This window comes from Phyllostomus discolor, chromosome 4 (genome assembly GCF_004126475.2).
Source record: "Phyllostomus discolor isolate MPI-MPIP mPhyDis1 chromosome 4, mPhyDis1.pri.v3, whole genome shotgun sequence".
Taxonomy (NCBI): Eukaryota; Metazoa; Chordata; class Mammalia; order Chiroptera; family Phyllostomidae; genus Phyllostomus; species Phyllostomus discolor.
Genome location: NC_040906.2, coordinates 187,881,138 through 187,903,246, shown reverse-complemented (window position 1 = coordinate 187,903,246; position 22,109 = coordinate 187,881,138). Strand labels below are relative to the sequence as shown.

Genomic DNA, 22,109 nt, shown 5'->3' with positions numbered 1-22,109 from the left:
GTGATATCACTGTTGTACGAACATGTTACTGTATTGAATACTGTAGGCAGTTGTTAACACAATGGTATTTGTATAACTAAACATCAAAACATAGAAAAGATACAGTGTATAGTAGAATGACAGCAAACTCAAAATTATTAACAACCACACCTAAAACAAAAAAACAAGCTAAGCAATCAGCTACAATAGGAACAGAACCACAGAAATGGAGGGTTAGCAACAGGGGAGAGGGAGGAGAAAGGGGGAAAAGGTACAGAGAATAAGTAGCATAGATGGCAGGTAGAAAATAGACAGGGGGAGGGTAAGAATAATATGGGAAATGTAGAAGCTAAAGAACTTATGACACATGGACATGAACTAAAGGGGGGGAATGTGGATAGGAGAGGGTGTGCAGGGTGGAGGGGAGTGAAGGGGGGAATGGGACAACTGTAATAGCATAATCAATAAAATATATTAAAAAATAAAAAACATTAAAAAATATATATACATAAAAAAAGAAAAGATTTAGTGAAAATATGTAAAGGCTAAAAAATGGTACACTTGTGCAGGGCACTTAACCATGTATGGACCTTGCAGAGCTGGAAGTTGCTGTGGATGAGTGAGTGAGTGAGTGGTGGGTGACTGTGAAGGCCTAGGACATTACTGCACACCACTGTAGATTTTATACTGTACACTTAGGGTATGCTAAATTTATTTTAAAAATCTTCAATAATAAATTAATTTTAGCTTACTGTAAACAATTTTACTTTATGAACTTTAAATTTTTTTGCATTTTTCAACTCTAGAAATAACACAGCTTAAAACAGTGTACAACTGCATAAAAATGTTTCCTTTATATTCTTATTTTACAAACTCTTTTCTACTTGAAAAATTTAAACTTCTGAAACTATTTTGGTTAAAAACTAAGGCACAGGCACACACATTAGAGCTTCTCAGGGTCAGGATCATCAATATCATTGTCCGACTGGAAGGTCTTCAGGGGGTAATGACAGGCTAGGAGCTGTCCTCTCCTACGATGACAGTGCCTTCTGCAGGAATACCTCCTGCAGGACCTGCCTGAGGCTGTCCTTGAGAAGTGTATCTCATTACCTTATAAGCAGAAAAGGCACCATGAACGTTTCTCTCTGTTAATGAAAATCTTTCGGTGTTTATATTTTCAAACTTTTAAGGATCCTGTTGAGGTCTGCATAAGCTTTTGCTAAACCCTTCACTGAATTTCCTTGAGTTTTCTTCTTTGCTTTTTTCTCCTTTAGTTTCCTTTTTTTTTTTTTTTTTTTTTGCCACTTGTTCAGCTCTGCATTCCTGATCCTGTTCCAACAATTCATTAGTCAGTCTCAGGAACCACTTCTAGGAGCTCCTCAATGTCATCTTCATCCACACTTCGTTTAAAGTTTTTTGCCATTTCAACCACAGCCCTTTTGATTTTTGCAACCTTTGTGCTACATTAAGATGATGGTGACATCACTAGGTGATACGAATTTTTCAGCTCTGTTATAATCTTATGGAACCTCTGTCATATCTGTGGTCCATAGTTGACCAAAACGCTGTTCTGCAGTGCATGACAATAATCAAGTCATGTACTTACAGTAAGATTTGTATCCATTTTAAATCACAAGTACTGTTGTGTTGTGGTAAGAATAAAATATTTACTTTTTTTCCAGAAAAAAGTATAATTGTACTTCAAGAAAGGGAAGTTGATATACCAGTTTTTCCTTAGCATTGTAATAGCACAGTTGTCACAATTTTCTTTAAATAAGAATCATGAGACCTTCTTATGTTCCTATGGATGAGACTATGCTAAGATTTGCACTTCCTTAAACATAAGAAATTGCTGTTAACAATTGTTTTCTGATTTATTTCATGCATAATAGAAATTATCAGACCTTCACTTGGAAGTCTGGAGACTGTCGGCCAGTGAGCTGTGGGGCAGGTACACAAAATGCATCTGACATCAGAAGGGCCTTGGGAGAAATGAGTAGTAGTTGTGTAAAATGAAGTATTTTAATGAACCGTTTCTTCTATCATGCATAATTCCTTTATAACGGAAGCTCTCAGTCTCAGTTCTTGTGATTCTTCCTTCTTTTGCTCCCTCTCTTCTAGGCCACTCTCCATTCACTATAAACAATGCCGCTTCTGTTATAAAAGCAAAACAAAACAAGGTAATACCACTGCACACTGTCAGATAGTCAGCTGTTAAAAGCCCTTTGACACAAATGGCAGGGCTGTGGAGAGTGGGAAGCTTACACACTGCTGGTGGGACACTACTGTACATTGGTACTACCTTTTGAAGAGCAATTTGGCAATATCTAATGTCAAATCAGCATATCACCAAGGCTCAGCAATTCTGTCTCTAGGTGTGTACTGTAAAAGGGTCTCTGGCATGCATAAGGAGATACAATCAAGAATGTTTGTGCTAATATGGTTTGTAATAACCCATCTCCCAAAAGAATTGGTAAATATCAACAGGAGAATGAGTAAATAGCTTTGGATATAGTCATTCAGTGGAATATTATAGAGCATTTAAAATGAGTTATATGTCACTATCAATATATACCAGAAACAGTGTTGAGGAAAAAAAGGTTATAGAAACGTGTACAGTATGATATTATTTATACAAAAATACAATCACATGCAAGACAAAGCTTTTATACACATCTGTGTTATAAAAGGATAGAAGTGTGCATGGGCGCATTGGCCAGGTGGCTTAGTTGCTTAGAGCATTGTCCTGATTCACCAAAGTTTGTGGGTTCAATCCCTTGTCAGGGCAAATACAAAAAGAAACTAATGAATGCATAAATAAGTGGAACAATAAATTGATGTTTCTCTCCTTTCCTCTCTCTCAAATCAATTTTAAAAAATTTTAAAAAAAGAATTGTGCGTGGGAGTTCTGAACAACAAATTCAGTATAGTTCTCTCTTTAGGGGATATTTGTGGAATAGAATTGGGAGGGGAAGACAAGAGTCTTTAACTATATCTGTAATATTATATTTCTAAGTTTAGGTGGTATATACTCATACATGAGTGTGATGATTTTTATATTTTCGATATACTTGAAATAGCTCATAATATTTTTTAAAAGAAAAAGGTTGCCCTAGTCTGTCATTTCCTGTATCCGTCAGGATTTACATAGGCTTTGGGCATTTGAATTCCAAAATATTTTTTAGTTACTTTTCTCTAATGTTTTAGCTGCAATTATAAAGCCGAGATGTGTTTGGATCTTTCTGCACTAAGATAGTCTTTATTTCCATTTTCTCCATTAACAGAATAAATCTTTTTCTAGAGATTTATATGCATATCAGTAACACAGTTTGCATTTAAACAATGATTATGTGAGAGTATTCTTTGTTAAAGAAATTTATTTGTATTTTCCATCTTTAATCATTGCTTGAAACATTGCTTTACAGATGAATTTTCCAGAAATCTATCAACATGCTTCCTCCTTCACTGTCTCACTGAATATAGTACATACACATATGATGGCTGAAACTCTTTCTCAGTGCATCTGGTATTTTTTTGATTGGGATCTGACTAGCATGAAATTTTAGGTGCACAAACCAAAATTTTTTAATTAGCCATTTAAAAATCAATTTTTAACAGTATGGTGGTTTTTCAAAAAATGAAACATAGAATCACCAAACAATTCAGCAGTTCCATTATATATTGAATATATACCCAAAAGAATTGAAAGCAGGATCTTAAAGAGATATTTTGTACACCTGTGTTCATAGCAGTGTTATTCACGATAGCCAAAACAGTCTGAATGTCCATCATGGCTGAATGGATAAACAAAAGGTGGCATATACACACAATGGAATATTGTTCAGCCTATGAAAGGAAGGCAGTTCTGGTACATGATACAGCATAAATGAGCCATAGTTGCTCATTCAGATAGTTCCATGGTACATAGACCTATGTATGATCTCTTATCTGCAGGTGCAGAGTGATCCATTATTCTTGAGATTTTATTCTTGAGAGTTTATGGACAGTAAGTCTGATTTTCTGGTACTCATTCATATCCACTTTAAGTAAATGGTTATAATGTCTAGTATTGTAAATTTTGATGATTTTACTAGTTTCTAGTAAATTGGTGAGGACATCATGGTAATTTTTGTAATTAATACCTTGAACTTAAATTGAATCGTTACCTGTGTTTAGTGAATCTATTCAGATTCCAGAGTGTTCTTAAACCTGTAAATACTTTTTAGATCTTACACCACTACTTTTTTGTTCCTTAGTTTTACCTTCCTTCCTATTTTTTACCTTCCTATTTTTACTGCATTCTTTTCAGTACTTGAAAATAACACCTAACTTGGTCAGTGGTACAAAGTGTATGGCAAATATTAGGAGAGAAAGTAACTTGAAAATATGTTCCTATAAAGTGGTCTGACAATTTGCAAATCAGAAACATTGGCCTTGTCCTTTCTAACATTGCTGCCCATGGACATTCCCGCAAGTATCTTGCTCACTTGTAACCCACCATTGATTTGTAAGCCTTGGCACTCTGTACTCCATCCACCCTGTGCAACACAGCCATCACTTACACTTTCTCTTATTATTTCATAGAAAGATTTTTCCTTTCTGTTGAGATAAGAAACAGACAATCTTGTTCTTTTATTTTACTTGTTTTAGTCGACATTCCATGTCAAATTGCAGAAAGAGGTAATTTTGGAGAGGAGCTGATAGGTCATGCATGTGAACACTGCTGTATCAAGATTTTTCTCTGACTAAAAAGCTTTTGTACACTGAAAGAAAACAGCATTAAAATGAAAAGAGAACCAGCAGTATGGGAAAACATATTTGCAAATGATACCTCGGAGCCAGGCCGAGGGCTTGATGTCCAAAATATATAAAGAACTCACATGACTTCACTCCAGGAAGACAAACAACCCAATTAAACAATGAGCAAGACTGAAACAGACACTTCTCCAAGGAGGACATGCAGAGAGCCCAGAAACATATGAAAGGATGCTCAGCATCACTAGCCACCCAAGAGATGCAAATTAAAACCACAGTGAGATACCACTTCACACCAGTCAGAATGGTCATCACAAACAACAAGTATTGGAGAGGATGCAGAGAAAAGGGAACCCTAGTGTTTTGTTGGTGGGAATGCAGACTGCCATAGCCACTGTGGAAAACAGTATGGAAATTCCTCAGAAAACTAAAAATGGAACTGTCTTTTGATTCTGCAATTTCACTGCTGGGATTATACCCTAATCCGAAAACAACAATTCAAAAGTACCCATGCACCCCAATGTTCATAGCAGCACAATTTACAATAGCCAAGTGCTGGAAGCAACCTAAGTGCCCATCAGTAAATGAGTGGATCAAAAAACTGTGGTACCTTTACACAATAGAGTACCACCCAGCAGAAAGAAGGAGCTCCTACCCTTCGCAAGAGCATGGATAGAACTGGAGAGCATTATGCTAAGTGAAATAAGCCAGGTGGTGAAAGACAATACTACATGATCTCACCTATAAGTGGAACCTAATCAACAAAACAAATGAGCAAAATATAACCAGAGACATTGAAATAAAGAACAAACTGACAGTAATCAGAGAGGAGGGGGAAGAAAGATAACAGGGGAGGGGCCATCAAAGAGCATGTATAAAGGACTTATGGACAAAGCCAAAGCGGGTAGGTTCAAGAGTGAAAGGCAAGGATGGGAGGGACGGTGGGGTGGGGCATGGTGGGATGAAAATAGAGACAACTGTACTTGAACAACAATAAAAAATAAAAGAAAAAATATACCTATTCTTTTGTAAAAAAAAAAAGAAAAAGATTTTTCTCTGGTCATCTTCAATTGACAAGCTAGATTTATTTAGAGCCGATTTCCCTGTTGTAGAATCTATCCCTGAGGTTTTGTAAAGGGCTTGAGACTGGAGAATCCAGTTTTCTTTCATGCCAGTTAACAATCCTACATCTTCTAAGAAATCATTACTGGATGAGGTATCTCCTTGTTTTCCTAATTCCTCTTTTATCCTCCCCATCCCCAGCTTACTGGTTGTAGCATCTTATTACCATTTGTCAAAGGGAAAGGGAACTCTTTGCTACACTAAATGGAAGATGCCATCATATTACTGGGTTAGCACCAGGTAATTTTTTCCTGTGTAGGGACTTGCATCACAGGCCCATGAGTTTGAACACCTTAAAGAGCAGGAAGGAATACCTCTGCACACAGAAAGTGTGAGTCCAAAAGTCTCCTGACTCTCACCCGAAGGAGGCAAGATTTGCTACATTCTATTCCCTTTCATTAAATGTAAATAAATGACTCTCTGGAAGTTGATCTTGGTGCCACTTCAACCCATCAGCCTATGTGGATCCTTTTAGAGTGCACCCTTGAAATTATTAGTGAAATTTATGTGTACAATGTAATTTACTGTACAGAAATTCATTATACCTATAACTTTTCAACAACACCGTTTTTTTTTTTTAAAGAAATACCTGTACTTGAAGAATATGGTCCATTTAGGCGTTGCTAAAAGAAACAGCTCATGTCAAAGAAGAGGAAGTTAATTATAATTACAGCAACGCATTATAAGGAAAAGTTTGTGTTAAGGAGCTATTTCAGATCCTATGTATAAAATGTCACTCATCAGCATCCCAGCCCAGTTTAAAGATATATCTACTTACAGTGGAGTTCTCCCACCAAGATCTATTTACTTAAAAATAAAATTAAGGGAGAAGAAGAAGCAAGTATAGAATTTCTTTAGGATTACTGTCCAGTTTTGGTATAATTTAACTTGACTTTAGGTACAGGTTATTTTAATCAACAGTTGTTTGTACCAAAACAAGAATGTGTTCTTACCTCTGATCACAAAACAGCACAGGTACAAAATGTCTCTAGATCTGGAAATACAGCAATTGAGTTGCAGTTGTTTGCTTTGACAATATTAATACTCATTTGATATATGGCTTTAAATGCTTGAAGTACTTTATAAACCTATTTCATTTGCTCTTGAAAAACAGTCCAATGAGATAGACAAGTTAGGTGCTTACTATATAGACCAGACAGACAGAAGATACTTTCTGTACAGATGAGAAATAAACCCAGAGAGATGGAGTGACTTAGGGGCACACACAGGTAGTAGAATCTATCCCTGTGTCCGAGCAGGGCAAGCCCTGTGTTTTTGGATTTGTCATCTGACACATCCTCATCTAATTCTGTCTGTAAAATTCATATGTCCTGTAAAAACATGACTTTCTAGGGTTTTGTTAGATTGAGCTGTGTTTTTAACCTTCATCTTTTATATAAGCATAACATATTAGCACGTACGTAATGAGTTTCCTAACATAAAAGGTGGGCTAGTTCTGGGACACCTGAGTGGGAGTCTTCTTCCTAAGCCTGCTCAGCTTTATTGTAGCAGTGTGGGGAATGGTAAGGATGAGTCCCACCTTCTCAGTGAGGCCAAGGGTGTTCACTCCGATATTTCCCTGTCCAACTTTGAGGCACTGAAATTGCGTAGGAGGATGGAGCAGGAGAGCATAAGAAATCTCTTCATTTCCCCCAACTTTAGTGGAAAACTGGCCAGGCTCCATGGGGACAGGAAGAAGGATCAGAAGGGGTGACCTAGAAGGTCACCGGCTGGGGGGCTGTGTCCTTTTCCTGGCCAAGAACTCCCAGATCCTTTCTTTTCTTTCCGGAACTGAGGTCCTGGTTGCTCTTTCTGCGTCTCCCGCCCTGAGTGGATTTGACTTAGCAACCCCACACCAGCTGTTCCCACTTCCTTCCCTTGGCTGTAATTACCCAATTTTTAGGCACAAACACTTTCCAATTTTGGAGATACTCCATTTACTTATCCTTAAAATGACCTTTTTAAAGTAATATTGTCTCAAATAGCTATCAAAAGTTGTTTTCATCTTCCCTTGGAATGTGACCTAGGCTAGACTGTCTGTGTCTTGCTTCTCTATTAAGTTAACAAAGGGTACTGGAAAATTGAAAAAGCATTTTTTGGTTATTTCTGGTGCAGCCAAGGAGTACACTGACTGGAAGCCCCCTAATAATTTCAGACAATTATGAGTTGTAGTGGGGTAATGCATCTCCAGAAACATTCACTGATAAGGAACTGAAGTTTCTGTTTATCTTGAATTTATATTTCTAGGCCCCTAGATGAAACATTTCCATGAAGTGATGTGAAATATAGCAGTTGTATCTCAAATTTATTCCCCTTCGTCCTTTTATTTCTTTTAATGGGTTTAGTACAAATTAAACTGTTTCATCTCAGTGAGTGGATACCTTTTGAGGTCTTGTTTGCTAATAAGAATTCGGTAGATTCTTATAGGGATGGTTTTAATACAGCTTCATGATTGTTATAATGCAGACATTACCGAAAATGAAGGCAAAGAGGTCATGTAAGAGGGTTGTTACCCTGATGAGCAGTTCTTCAGGAAGACATACCATATCAGCTCTCGGCCATGAGCAGCTGTGGTTATGTTCTATAGTGCCAAGTGGAGCCTTCAGCTCCCTCCAGCCACAACTCCCGTCACTGCCACTTGCATTCCTATGCCTGGTGCACCAAAAGAGAGATGATGGTAGAGTAGTTCCCGTGGAAGGCGTGGGGGCATCTCTCCTTCCAGTACCACAAGGACAGTGCTGATTATGATGGGCCTTTAGTCAGAAGCAAGTGGTAGAACACTGAGTTGGAGGAGACCAACGATCACTCAACCCACGTCTTAGTATATTACATTACAGAGAGGTGAAATGGCACCGGGATAGTCAGGAGAAGAACCAGAACTTATACACCTCTTATACATTCTTTAACTTACTCATTTATTATGCTTTCATTGAGTACCTACTCTGTGCCATTGAATTTGCTGGACCATTAGTAGAGTACAAATATGAATAAAACATGGCCCTGGCATCCAAGGTGGCTTGGGCTGCAGGATGGGACGATCATATGAAGAAACGTTTGCAGTTAGTACATGCAGTGCTGTCATAGAGGTGTGTGCAAGGGTAGTAACAACATTTACTAGGACGTCATTTACATCTGTTGGGGAGTAGGTGGCAGTGAAGACAGTCAAGGCCAGCTTCACAGAGTAGGTTTCTTCTGCTATGCTCAGAGGATGCTTTGTGGTACAAGGTGAAGAGAAGGGCTTTTCCTTGTTACTTAGAGGTAGGAAAGCATCTTCCTATCAAGAGAACAGTGTCAGGAAGGGTGTGGTTTACTACTCTGGAGAGATGCATCATAAATCAAACTTGGAAAATTCTCTATACTGAGTTCCTGTCTTTGTTGATGATCCAAAACTTTTCTATTTATTTTACAGTAAGCATTTCCTCATAAACCTGTGTGTATGTGCATGTGTGTGTGCTTGTGCCTATGCAATAGCTACTTGTGAAACCCCTGTGGGAAAATCTCTTTCAACCTTCCCCCATGACAGCACTCATCTTTCTCTTGATTTCCCTTCCCTGGACACCACCATTGCCCAAGCCTTGGACTTTTGCAATAGCTACCTAAATGCATTTCCCCTCCAGTGCTAAATAGAATCATCTAATTACAATTTTTAAAATTTTAATTGTTGTTCAAGTATAGTTTTCTGCCTTTTACCCCACCCCAGCCCAAACCCCCGCCCTCCCTATCTCCCTCCCGTTTCCACCCCTCCTCCCCTTGTTATTGTCCATGTGCCCTTTATATTTGTCCCTTTAAACCCTTCCCTTTTTCCCCTAAAATTCCCTCCCCTCTCCTCTCTGGTCACTGTCAGCCTGTTCTCAATTTCAGTGTCTTTGGTTATATTTTGCTTGTTTGTTTGTTTTTTTTTTTTTGATTAGGTTCCCTGAAACACCAATCCAAAAGAACCTATGCACCCCAATGTTCATAGCAGCACAATTTACAATAGCCAAATGCAGGAAGCAACGTAGGTGCCCATCAGTAAATGAATGGATAAAAAAACTGTGGTACATTTACACAATGGAATTCTATGCAGCAGAAAGAAAGAAGGAGCTCCTACCCTCTGCGACAGCATGGATGGAACTGGAAAGCATTATGCTAAGTGAAATAAGCCAGGCAGTGAAAGTAAATACTATATGATCTCACCTTTAACAGGAACCTAATCAACAAACCAAACAAACAAGCAAAATAATTATAATTTTTAAAACTTTAGCAAGGTTTCCCTTTTATTTATTTGCATTTCTTGGCTAATATGTTCATCTGATACAAAAATTTAAAAGTGAAAAAGAATGTGTAGTATAGTAGAAGGCCACTCTTCTTGTCCCCCAGCCAGCCAGCTCCCCTCTTCACTGGAAACCTCTATTGGAAACTAGGTTCTTGTGTATCTTTCCAGAGAGGTTTTATGAATGTACAAATTCACATTTCCTTTTTCTCCCTTTTATACAGAAATAGGAGCATAGAGTAAAAACCATTCTATACTTAGCTTTTTCTTCACTTAGCAGTATATCTTGGAAATAGTTTCATATCACTACATAAAGCACTTTCTCATTCTTTGTTCAGCTGCATTGAATTCCATTCTACAGAAGTACTGTAGTTTATTCAACCAATTTCATTGATAGACGTTTATGTTGTTGCCAACCTTTGCCATTACAAGCAGTGTTCCCTGTGTGTTGAAATTTCACTGTGTTTATCGCTCAGTTTAAAAAAACACTGACTGCCTAATGTCCACAGAACAGAGTACTATGTGGGTATTTTGGCATTCAAAGCCTTCTTTAATGAGGCCCAAACTAACTTTCTAATCTTTTTATTTGTATTTGCCAAAATGAACATTCTGCTGTATCCCAATGATTACATTGAAGGTCTTTTTCAAATACTCCTTTAATTCTCTTTTCTGTATCTATACTTCCCCAAATGAACTGTCTTCATCAGTGATATTTGTTGGCCTAAATGGGTCTTTGCTGTTCTTGGTCCACTACATTGGATCCTCACCTCCCAGCTTTGCTTTTGGTAGTTTTGTCTTTTCTCAGTGGCTCATCTTAAGCTCCACCCTCTCTGCTTATCTCCACAGACTTCCTCAATCTGTACTGTTATCTTTTCTCCTAGAAACCCAGCCCTTGCTGTATTTGCTCTTTTCATTTAGCGTGTCTGTGTGTACCTGCATGTGCGTCCAGGCTTAATGATATATCTTTCTACATGTGTACATATCCTTTTATTTGTCATCATGATTGTGAGGTATTGGAGGTATTTTAGTATTTGTGTGTGTGTGTGTGTATTTATGGCTCTCAAAATTACTCAGCACAGTTCTTTTCTCTGTAGAGTTTTGTTTACTTATCGGTTGTACTTAAACCTTCAAAAATGTTACATACTGCTTTAAGCTCAAGCCCTTGTTGGTCCCATTTGCCCCTGTGTTGATCCTGGATGAAGAATGATGGCTGAGTTTTGCATCGCTTTTCTCTTACCTGCCAGAGCTGCCTCCTCTTCTTTGACAGATGGACCCACCCTCCCACCCTTGAGGCTCCACAAATGCCTAACATTTTGTTTCCATGACAACATATATGCCATGTTTTCCAGTAGACTGTTCAGTTTTTTTCCTAAATTGTGATTCTCCAATCTCAGTGAAGCCTTTATAACATAGGCCTTCCTAGATTCTCACCTGTGTTTTCAGTCACTTTAATGTGTAAGAATATAGATGATAGCTAGTTTATCAAGAGCTTTCCGGGCACCAGACACATTATTTGCATGATTTCCTCAAACCTAGAAGATAAGGATATTGCTGGTGATGTGTTTATTTCATTCTACTTATTGAATAAAACATGGATTATATTTATGACTATTTATTCATAGGTGACCTTATTATCTATGTGTGGACTTGCCCATCCTGATAACTAGCCAATACCCTTTATTTCCAGCTGCCCAGGAGGCAGGATGCTGCTTGGTCTTCTCCCAGGGTACGGGTGAGCTTGCACTTAGGGAAAACAAGCTCATATTTTATTTTCCAAAAAGACCTCGGCTGATTCAATAATTCTGTGGTTACATATTCTGCTGAAATGTCATAGATAATTCAGTTTTTGGATTTTACATGTTTGTGCTGTTTTCTGTGCTCTCCTGAGCCCTGTCAGATTGCAGGCTTCTCAGACGCAGAAATTTATTTTGCACTCCCTGAAATTTCTAATTGGTAGTGAAATTGTTAATACAGATTTTCCCACAGACAATGGTTCAGTTAATTAAGTGAATTAATTAGTTTTGTATTGATTTCTGCTTTACTTTTTTCTTTTTTCAGGAAATCATTTGCCAGAAGAATAATGTGAGTATTTTACTTAACCCTTCCAGAAATTCTTTTTTTCTTTTCCATCAGCTAATCTTTGGTATTTTTTCACACTTGCAAAATATTAATTTCTATCTTTGGTTTTTTTCTTTGGAATTTCTAACATAAATATAAATATGATTATTTTATCTAAATATTCCCTTATAGTAAAATTTTATTTTTAATGGAGGTGACACTGATACCTTTTTAAAAATACACGTTTTCAAAAAAATTTTGCGAAGTAGATTCAATTTTGTAGAATTATGAATGACACTAAAGCAGCATATATACACCCAGAAACACGTATATATATATATGTATATATATATACATATATATATATTTACACACACATAGATACCTATATGTATATACCTTATATGTGTTAGAGATAATCATACATGTACATATATAGATACATGTATATATACATATTTCTATTTAACTTGTCTACTATCTATTTATGTATAGAGATTGATTTAAGTTCCTATGTCTTGTATCCATTTTTGAGACTACACTACAAAATTCCTGCTCTTCACACAGAATTAAAAGTTAAAAAGTGATAAAAATAAATTTAAAAATTTTTAAAATGCCTGAAAGTAAATAATACACAGGTGAATCACCTTGTTGTGCCAACCAATGGCTATACTTTTCATTTTGGAAAGTAAGCCAGTATGCAAAAACTTTAAAGAATTTATTTCTGCAACTTAGAGTAGAAATAATATACTACAAAGATCTGGACATGATTTGATTTAAGATGGTAACATTAAAAACACAATTGATAGCTTTTCTTTAGATCAGAAATTTAAAAACTTATGGTGAATATTTCACCAGGTCAGAGACAGCCTAAGTAATGTCATTATAAACTCATCCTATACCTATCAGCAGGAAATGAGAAATTATTGCTTCATGTATTAATTCAGTGTAACAGATTTCATTACACAAATAGTGATTGACGTGAACCATGTGCCAAGCTTTGGGCTGGTGCCACAGGGTTTCACTAAGGAGGTTGAAATGATAACAGTCACATTTCATAACTTCCATGAGACAACAAATGAGAAGTGCCAGAGTCTGGTTGGGGGAAAAGGCCAGTAAACAGATAAGCGCACAACCAATTAGAAAATTAACATAAAGCAACACTCTAAAGAGTGGGTGGCAATTACATCAGGCGGTCATGGAAGGCCTTTCAGAGTAGGTAGCAAATGCTGCTACCTGAGACTTGAATGGTAGGAAAGAGCCAGTCATGCCCATGATGGTTTGGATGTGTGGAGAAGCCAGTTTATGAGATGGCCAAATAGTGCACATTATGACCAAGTTGTCATTGACTTGAATAAGCTGCTGTTTCAGGTGCTGGGTGTCCTTATCAGAAGTTGAGTATTTTGCCCTGACTGGTGTGGCTCAGTGGGTTGGGTGTCCTGCAAACTGGAAAGTCTCCAGTTCAATTCCTGGTCGGGGTATATGCCTGGGTTGCAGGCCACGTCCCTGCTTGGGGGTGTGCAAGGGGCAAACAATGGATGTTTCTCTCTCACATCAACATTTCTCTCACTCCCTTTCTCCCTCCCTTCCCCTCTCTCTAAAAATAAATGAATAGAATCTTTATAAAAAACCCTTGACTTTAAAAAAATGTTGAATATTTTGAGCATATATTTCAACATGTTTGAATGCTGAGAGTATTTCTTCCCAGAGGCTTAATCCATTTCCTCACGTACTTATGTTCATTTGTATATGTTTTTAGAAAATAAAATATAGAATTGGCATTATTTTAATAAAAACAGTGAAGATAATTAGATAGAATAAGACTGGATTTTGAGCTGTGGGTTTTTATAGCCACGGAAACAAGCATGGGCCTGAGGGTTTGGCATTATTATTTTATAGCCATGCCTTAGTGTTTTGAAATTGAAGGAAATGTGGTCTTTCTCCTTCAAAAAGCAGGCTTAAATATTTTAGAATTAGTATCTTCTTAATAACAGGCATTTGTTGCACCTAAGATGTGTGTTCTTGATCACACAGTGATTGTTTTTATTTTGCTTTGGATTATTAGTGATTTTGAACTTTGGGTTTTGTAGCAATCTGCAAACAGAAATTGCAGCAATATTTCTAAGTTATATGTGAACCCACTTGGGAAATAAATGTTCCCATATTATTAATCTTCATTCTGAAAAGTTGCTTTTCTTAGCAGTTTGTATCTTTTTAAAAAATGCAACATCCCACAACCATCCCTCAGACTTTTCCCCCCACTGCAAGCCTGCCAAGTTGTCTCTTAGCTCCAGCCTAGTAGCATCCATGTGCCTCCCGTAGCTTCTCAGCCTCCCCTGTTTTTGAATATCAACTATGGGAAATTGAAATATATATATTTACTGCTTCAGGAACGTGGACAAGAGACTTCAAAGAGTGCGGTGAGGCCAGGATCTTAGGACAGCCTTAGCATGCTGGGTATTTTCAACAAGGGTTTGGAAGCCTTAGTCTTTGGGGTTTGAAAAAGACAATTTCAGGCATCTATTTTTCTCTGCCGTTTGCATGACTCTCATTTCTCTCCCTCTGTCTCTACACTGCTCAGCACACACCCAGACATTTGCTAGTCATTCTCTCCTAGAATTCCTTTTGCACAGATGCATTATTCCCCAATGCCCAGAATTGCAACAGTGTATTATATTTCATGTCTTATACACAAATACACGTGGTGTTAAGGCTTCTGAGGATACAGAACTTTATCCATCAGAGGATACAGAAAAACTTAATCAGTCAGCAGAATAATATGCTGAAACTCGAATATCACTTTTCTAGTTCACTGGGGGCTTCTGTTTTTTCTAATTTGTGACTTAGAAGATTCAGAGCATTTTCTTTTGCGATTTTGTTACAGTTTTTATCTAAAACAGAAGTATTTAATTCTGTTGCTCTATTTTATAACCCACTCATAGTTTAAGCTCTGGAAGCTTTAGAAAGTAGCCTCTTAATATATGTGTCTTTCTTTTCTGCCTAGGAGGTGGCTTGAGTGAAAGGATTAAATTGGTGGGCATGCTGTGGGATCTTGGCTACACTTTAGAAGCAGGATATGTTTATTTTCCCTCTCTCTGAATAGTCTTCCAATTATTGTTGCATGAAGGACAACTTGAGAAAGGAACAACTTCATGTTCTTGATTTAAAAATCGAACGTCAACCTCTGGAAGTTCTTCTTATACTTTAAATGGAAGCTATGTCCAGTTTCTGCTTCATTACTTGACATTCAAGAAGTACCTCAAAGAATAAAATGTTCAAAAATAACTGAGTCTGCCCACAAGGGCACTTGGCACTTGCATGTGTGCTATGTGACAGCAACTTGGCTCATGCAGGGTTCATGGAAGGTGACCTGAGGCAAAGGGGTTGTGTGCCAGCCTGCAAAGGCCACTGGGGAGGGTGCCCAAACCCCTGGTGTTAATGGCATACCCTCTAGAGAAAGACTCCCTAGGCTGGAGTCCCAAACAGCACAGACCAGCAGTGACCTCTCAAAGTCTTACCTGTTTGCTCACCTGTAAAATAGAGATAATAGCAGCTTCTTCGTGGGGTTGTTGGGAACTGTGACCATTCATTCTCTGGCACATGCAGGTGGTAACTAAATGTTCTCATCAGTTTGTTTCTAAGCATCAGAGAAGTGATGTGGTGTTCTCCATAATGCTGATGCAGCTGGGAACTGATAATCCAAACTCCCTAGGCTCCCTGAAATGGTGCTAAATAAACTTTTCCAATATTTCATTCTAATTTTCAGTTTTTCATTTTTTCCTTTCTCTGTGGTTTTTCTCTTAGAGGTCTCTCCCATTTTCTTAGTTTCAGCTATATCGAATAGTTACCAGGTCTGTATTTTGGCTTGAAACTCTTACATGTTCCAATCTTGTGTTTTCAACTCTGTTTTAGATATTTTCACTTTGGGTATCCTGCTCTCCTGGAATCCTAACCTCTCTAAAGGTGAACAACATTTCACCTTACCATCCTAAATTAAACCTCAGCTTCTTGACATTCTTCTTAAATGTTAACTGGAAATTTGGGTCTCTTTGATTAATTACCTGATATATAACAAGTGCCCCAGAGTGGAGTGCACTCATAAGTAATTAAGTCTGGTTCTGCTTTCTGGGTTCTTTTTTTTTTTTTTTTTTAGATCCATTTATTTTGGTGCCTTGAGGGTTTTTTAAAAGATTGTATTTATTTTATTTTAGAGAGAGAGGGAAGCTGGGGAAGCATCAACGTGTGGCCGCCCCTTGAGTGCCTCCTACTGGGGAGTTGGTCTGCAACCCAGGCATGTTCCCTGACTGGGAACCAAACCAGTGACCCCTTGGTTTGCAGGCCAGCACTCCATCCACTGAGCCACACCAGCCAGGGCTACTTTCTGAATTCTTGTTTTTGTTAACCATACCACTCTTTGAGGAAGCTGCATTTAAGATTAGGGAGTCGCCTTTGACTCCTCCTTCCTCTCTCTCAGTATCTGTAACCAGCTGGCAGGTTACAGTGAGTGTGTGTGTCAATTGCTGCTGCTGCTGGTCTGGTCACACTTAGCAGCTTCCTATCTAATTTCCTCCAATCTTGTTTCTTTCCCTGTCAGTCCTTTCTGTTTTCTTCCCAGACTGTCAAAATGCACAGCCTCGATGGTGTTTTCTTTCCTGCTCTGAATCCTCTGTGATTCCCACTGCCCAGCATGTGTAGTTTAAAATCCTTACCTTTGCATTCAGTTCCCTTCCCTGAGCCCCAAGCTCTGGTCAGACTTGCTTATTATCACTCAGGGGTGTCGAATGTGATTTCGCCTTTCTTCTTCCCAGCTCCACTTCTGTTTGCACTAGCAACCCTCAGTTGGCATCATTAGTAATCCACAGAAGGTCACAATGAGTGAGCAGAGAGCAGCATGGGCTGCGATTGGAGAGAGGCAGAATTTGGATAGTGAAGCCCTTGTAGTACAGTGATGTTTTCTTCGTCTAAGGAGCAAGGAAAGGGGCTTCAAGCAGCTGAGGGCGTGATCTGATGTAAGTTAAAAGATCACTTTGACAGATGGGTAGAGAATAGATAGGAGGACAAGAGTGGAAGCAGGGGGACCAGGTGAAAGCCAATTACAGTAGCACAGGCCAGGTATTTTGAAGGAATGGTCTATAGTGCTGGCGAGAGGATGGAGGGGAGTGGGCAAATACAAGATAGATTTTGGAGGTAGAAGAGACAAGGCTTTGATAGGATATGGGAGATAAAGGAAATGGAAGCATCAAGGATAACTTCTGGGTCTCCAGGTCTAGTGCCTCGGAGACTAATGGAGCCATGACTGAGACAGAGCGACCTGGAGGGGAGCAGCTTTGTTCCACAGTATGGCCTGTCATGCGGGCAGCCCTGAAACGTTAGCTCTCACTGTTGTCATATATTTATATGACTTAGCTGTGTTTTAAACTACTCTGTTTTTCCTACGGTATGTATCATATGCCTTAGCCATGAGAGATGGCGAATAAATATTTAAACTGGTTGATAGAAACTTTGACATACTGTTTTTTGTATCATCTGTAAGTCCTAATTATTTGAAGTAAATAATGAAAGAAATTGGCAGAAATTTCCGTTTTTGTAGCCCATAAATATGAAATGAGATTTTTTCTATTTCCTTTCACATTCAGGATTATCATTTAATATGCTCACATAAGTGAGACTTGGGATTGCATTAGTGTGGGGTGTTCAGGCTCGCTCACCGCCTTCTGGGGCCCCTCTCTGCAGATGTGCACTGGGAACTACACGTTTGTCCCGTACGTGATAACGCCACATAACAAGGTCTACTGCTGTGACTGCTGCTTCATGAAGGGGCTGTCAGAGCTCATGCAGTCGAACTTTGAGCTGCTTCTTGGACCCATCTGCTTACCTCTTGTGGATCGTTTCATTCAACTGCTGAAGGTGGCACAAGCAAGTTCCAGGTCAGTTTAACAAATGAAGTGTTATTCTACTTTATTTATTTGTACATTGGATAAGATGTTTCTTAGATGTAGTACACAGCAGCCAGGAACTGAGAAAAAAATGTTTGATGCCCTCTAAGTGGATAAAATAGATGTCCCATAGTCCACATGTTGCATTTTATTCACTTACTCACAGACTAGCTCGAAATCTTAAAAAAAGACTGCTAAGTGTGTTATAGTGATGGTAAAGCTAAAACTAAATTCAAAGTATAGGAATATTGTCCAAGTAAATGTCTAGGGACTTTTAGTGTAAGAATAAGAACTCTGCAAAAATTACTACGAGCATTGTTATATTTTATTTAAATATTGTACGGTTGCTTATTTATTTTTATTGTATTTAAAAACTGTCATTTATGTTGTTAAATAATAAAACTGAGTCAGAAAGTAAGGGTTATGTTATGTTTAAATCATAGGCATGCCTAATGTATTTAGAACAATTTGTACTCAAAACCATAAAGTTACAAATAATGTTTAGGCATTTTAAGTGGTACATTAAAGGTTCTTGGGAAATTCATTAACATAGAATATCTACCTTTCTTCCTGAAGCAAGTCAGAGTATTAATAGAAATGTAGGAGTTCCAAATTTCTTAATAATGCTAGTTATATGAGGTGTTCCTTCTATGTATTTCAATGAATTGAAAGCTACCAATGCTGCAAATGTCATTCTTTTCCTTATAAAATTATTGTTTTTCATTGAAATTCTTCTAGTATTAACTCTTTGAAATGTGTTTTTTTCACCAGCCAGTTTTTCCAGGAATCTATAATCAATGATATCAGAAAAGCCCGTAGTTTATACACTGGTAAAGAACTGGCAACTGAGTTGGCAAGAATTCTACAGCGAATAGATAATATTGAAGTCTTGACAGCAGATATTGTTATAAATCTGTTACTTTCCTACAGAGATATCCAGGTGAGAACATCCTTAAAATGTTTTTCATATAGTACATTGGAGGTTTATGGGGGTATTAACATAAAATTTCAGTTAACAAGTCATTCATGTTAGTACATGTAATTTTTTATTGACTCTCATATGCTTTCTATCCTGAGAGTTTACAATGAATGAAATAGACTCATATGCATAACAGTCAGTGATTGTGAAAGATGTGTATGGTAGAGGTCTTTTTCCTCCGAAAGAATAAAAAGGTAATCCCTCAAGCATGCCCGACCCAGGTGCAGTCCTTTCTATTCTGTTAGCTTCAGGTACACCTCTCAGTTAATAAGTAAGAGTTTTGTTTTGGCAAATAACCAAAAAATTTTAAGAGCATTTTGGATATATCGCCATTGAAAATGTGTTGCTTAAAATGCACACTGCAATATCCAACTAGCCAGAAGCAAGAGGTATGCAATTGATTAATTATAAAACTAACTGAAAAATCGTGTTCATTTTTCAATTATGGTTGACATACTGTATTAGTTTCAGCTGCACAACATAGTGATTTGACATTTATATAACTTACGAAGTGACTGCCCCACATAGTTATTACAATGTTGTTAACTATATTCCCTATGCTGTACTTTGTATCCCTTTAAAAATAACTTTTAAAATACATAAAGTAAAACACACTCACATGCCTTATGATTTTTATTGACATCTTAAAATTGTAAAAATATGGTAAGTACAATAAAACTCTCTCTGAATGGGGAATTTGCTGTTACATTTTTACAGTAAAATTTAAGCAACTTCTGGTGTCATTTTTCCAGAGTTTCAGCCTGAGTAAAGCTTCACGTGAACCACAGAGATTTACACAAGTGGAGGGGTGTAGCACGTAGGATCCTGTGACTAGTGTAGTTTATTCACGTTGAAACACAATTGCTTTGTTGCTTATAACAGAATTTCAATCCATTGCTCCATATTCTTGATATTTTAGAAATTATTTCCCTGAATATAATGGATAGGACACTGCATGTCATGAATCTGGCTCCATGGAGAAGTTTAACACCCTTATTAAGACAATGTAGCATTATCGTGCTAGATGGTTTACTGGTTTTCTGGTTAGACGTGAAAACTCTATTATTCTGATGTTTTACCTATATAATCAAAACCCCTTATTTTAAGAAAAAAAACCCATTTCTTCTTCTTTCAAAGTACTCTTAGTACTCTTTGAATTCTAGTTCTTTTTTTAATGCCCTACTCAGATTCAAATATCTGGTTGTCAAAAGCATTTCATGGTCAGAACTTTCTCCTAATGATTTAATTCTGTGCTGTTCTCCTCTCGTTTAAAAGGAATATGATTCGATCGTGAAGCTGGTAGAGACGTTAGAAAAGCTGCCCACCTTTGATCTGGCCTCCCATCATCATGTGAAGTTTCATTATGCATTTGCACTGAATAGGTGAGCAGAAAAACTCTTGTTCACAAGGCGCTAACGTACTATTTTTTAACCTGAATATTCTTTCTAGGGTAGGTCATTGTGTAGCTCTGCATCTGCTCCCTGTTAAAATGCAATGTTAATATTTCCATTTCAACCATGTATAGGAAGCATGCACTCCAATTTTTTTCTGATTTTTGGGGGGTCAGTAAAGAGTTCTCACTGTTTTTATATTAAAATCCTTACATTCTTTTTCTTCTTTGTCAGAATTTGTATCTGCTTTTTATATATTTTTAGATTTTTTAAAAATTACATGAATATGATGTTATGTTTAAGCAGATACATTTGACACGAAATGATTATTCATGCAAAAATGGACTCAGGTAGGGTAAGGGTACTTTTATCTAGGTGAACACATTTCGAACCAGAGAATATTTTCATTGGGACTGCTCCGAACACACCTAATTATGATCAGAATTCTGTTGGCCATGCTATAGGTCATGTGTCCACGAGTCTTCTAGGTTCGGGACTATATGGACTGCTGATGCTAGTCCTGTTCCTCTCCCATCTGTTCACATCATGGCATGTACCTCAGTGCCCCTTGCTACCCAGACTCGCCGGGGAGGGCCAGCCTAGCTCTGGCCATGGGGAGGCCTGAGGCACTGAGCTGTCCAAAGTGGGCTTCGCTGTGCTTTCTCTTCCAAGGTGGAGAGTCAAATATACACATAATTAACACAACTGAAGCGAATGATAAAAAGAAAAATGGAGGGGACATCCCATGTATTGAGCACTTGCCATGTGTCACTTAAGGCTCAATTATTTTACAGATGAGGGAATTGAAGCCTGGAAAGGTTGAGGAACTTTTCTTCAAGGCTTATAGTTGCGTGTCATAAAACTGAAGCTCACACCCGGATTTGTCTGATGCTGATGGCTATTTTTCATCAGTGTGTTCTCCTGCCTCTGTCTGCAAAGCCAGCATGCTATCAACCAGAGACAGTTTCTTTCCTTTTTTTATCCATCCAAACTTTAGAACTTGCTAATTTTATTAATAAGTGTATAGTAAAAGTGTATTTTATACCCCCATTTATTAAACAGTTTTTCTTTAGATTTGACAAAGTGAGATGAGACCACCAGAGATATCTGCTCCAACTGGTTTTCAAATAAGTGCTTTTTTATGGGGATTTTATTTTTTTCAGGGTGAAGCTTAAATATTTTATTTTTAATATCAGCACCAAATGGAGGTATACAAATGATAAAAAAGGTCAGGGTTTTGTAACCCTGTTTGGATTAGTTAGCTTGATATCTCAATAAATGTCAAAATTTTGTCAAAGTCCCCAAATCACTAGCACATAAGATAGAAAAACATGCTTTTGTTTTATATTATTAGAAGTTTCATTCCATAGAGGGGAAATTATGTAGCAGTTAAATCTTAACTCTTAGGTTCTTTCCAGGAAAATTTGTTGAAATTATCGGAAAGATTTTACAATCGCTGTTTGAATTATCTGGGATTTGGCAGGATCACTGAACCCTATTTGTTAAAACTAAAACTACTCGAATTCTACCGCATCCCAAAGGCTCAAGTGTGCCAATCATCTTTGAAAGATGGGATAGAATATGTTGTACTTTGAAGTGAAAAATGAAAGTCCATAAGAGCCTCTTACATTTTTCTT

At 37.6% G+C, this 22,109-nt stretch overlaps 1 protein-coding gene across 2 annotated transcripts in view; it reads left to right on the top strand.

The window, feature by feature from the left end:
- Positions 1-22,109, top strand: part of MAP3K5 (mitogen-activated protein kinase kinase kinase 5) — a 180,914-nt gene that overhangs the window by 50,533 nt on the left and 108,272 nt on the right. For both annotated transcript variants that reach the window (XM_028508900.2, XM_036024775.1), the window contains exons 3-6: positions 12,167-12,190; positions 17,900-18,093; positions 18,874-19,042; positions 20,357-20,463. In XM_028508900.2, coding sequence (XP_028364701.1) covers positions 12,167-12,190; positions 17,900-18,093; positions 18,874-19,042; positions 20,357-20,463 — 494 coding nt within the window. The remainder of the gene's footprint in view (positions 1-12,166; positions 12,191-17,899; positions 18,094-18,873; positions 19,043-20,356; positions 20,464-22,109) is intronic.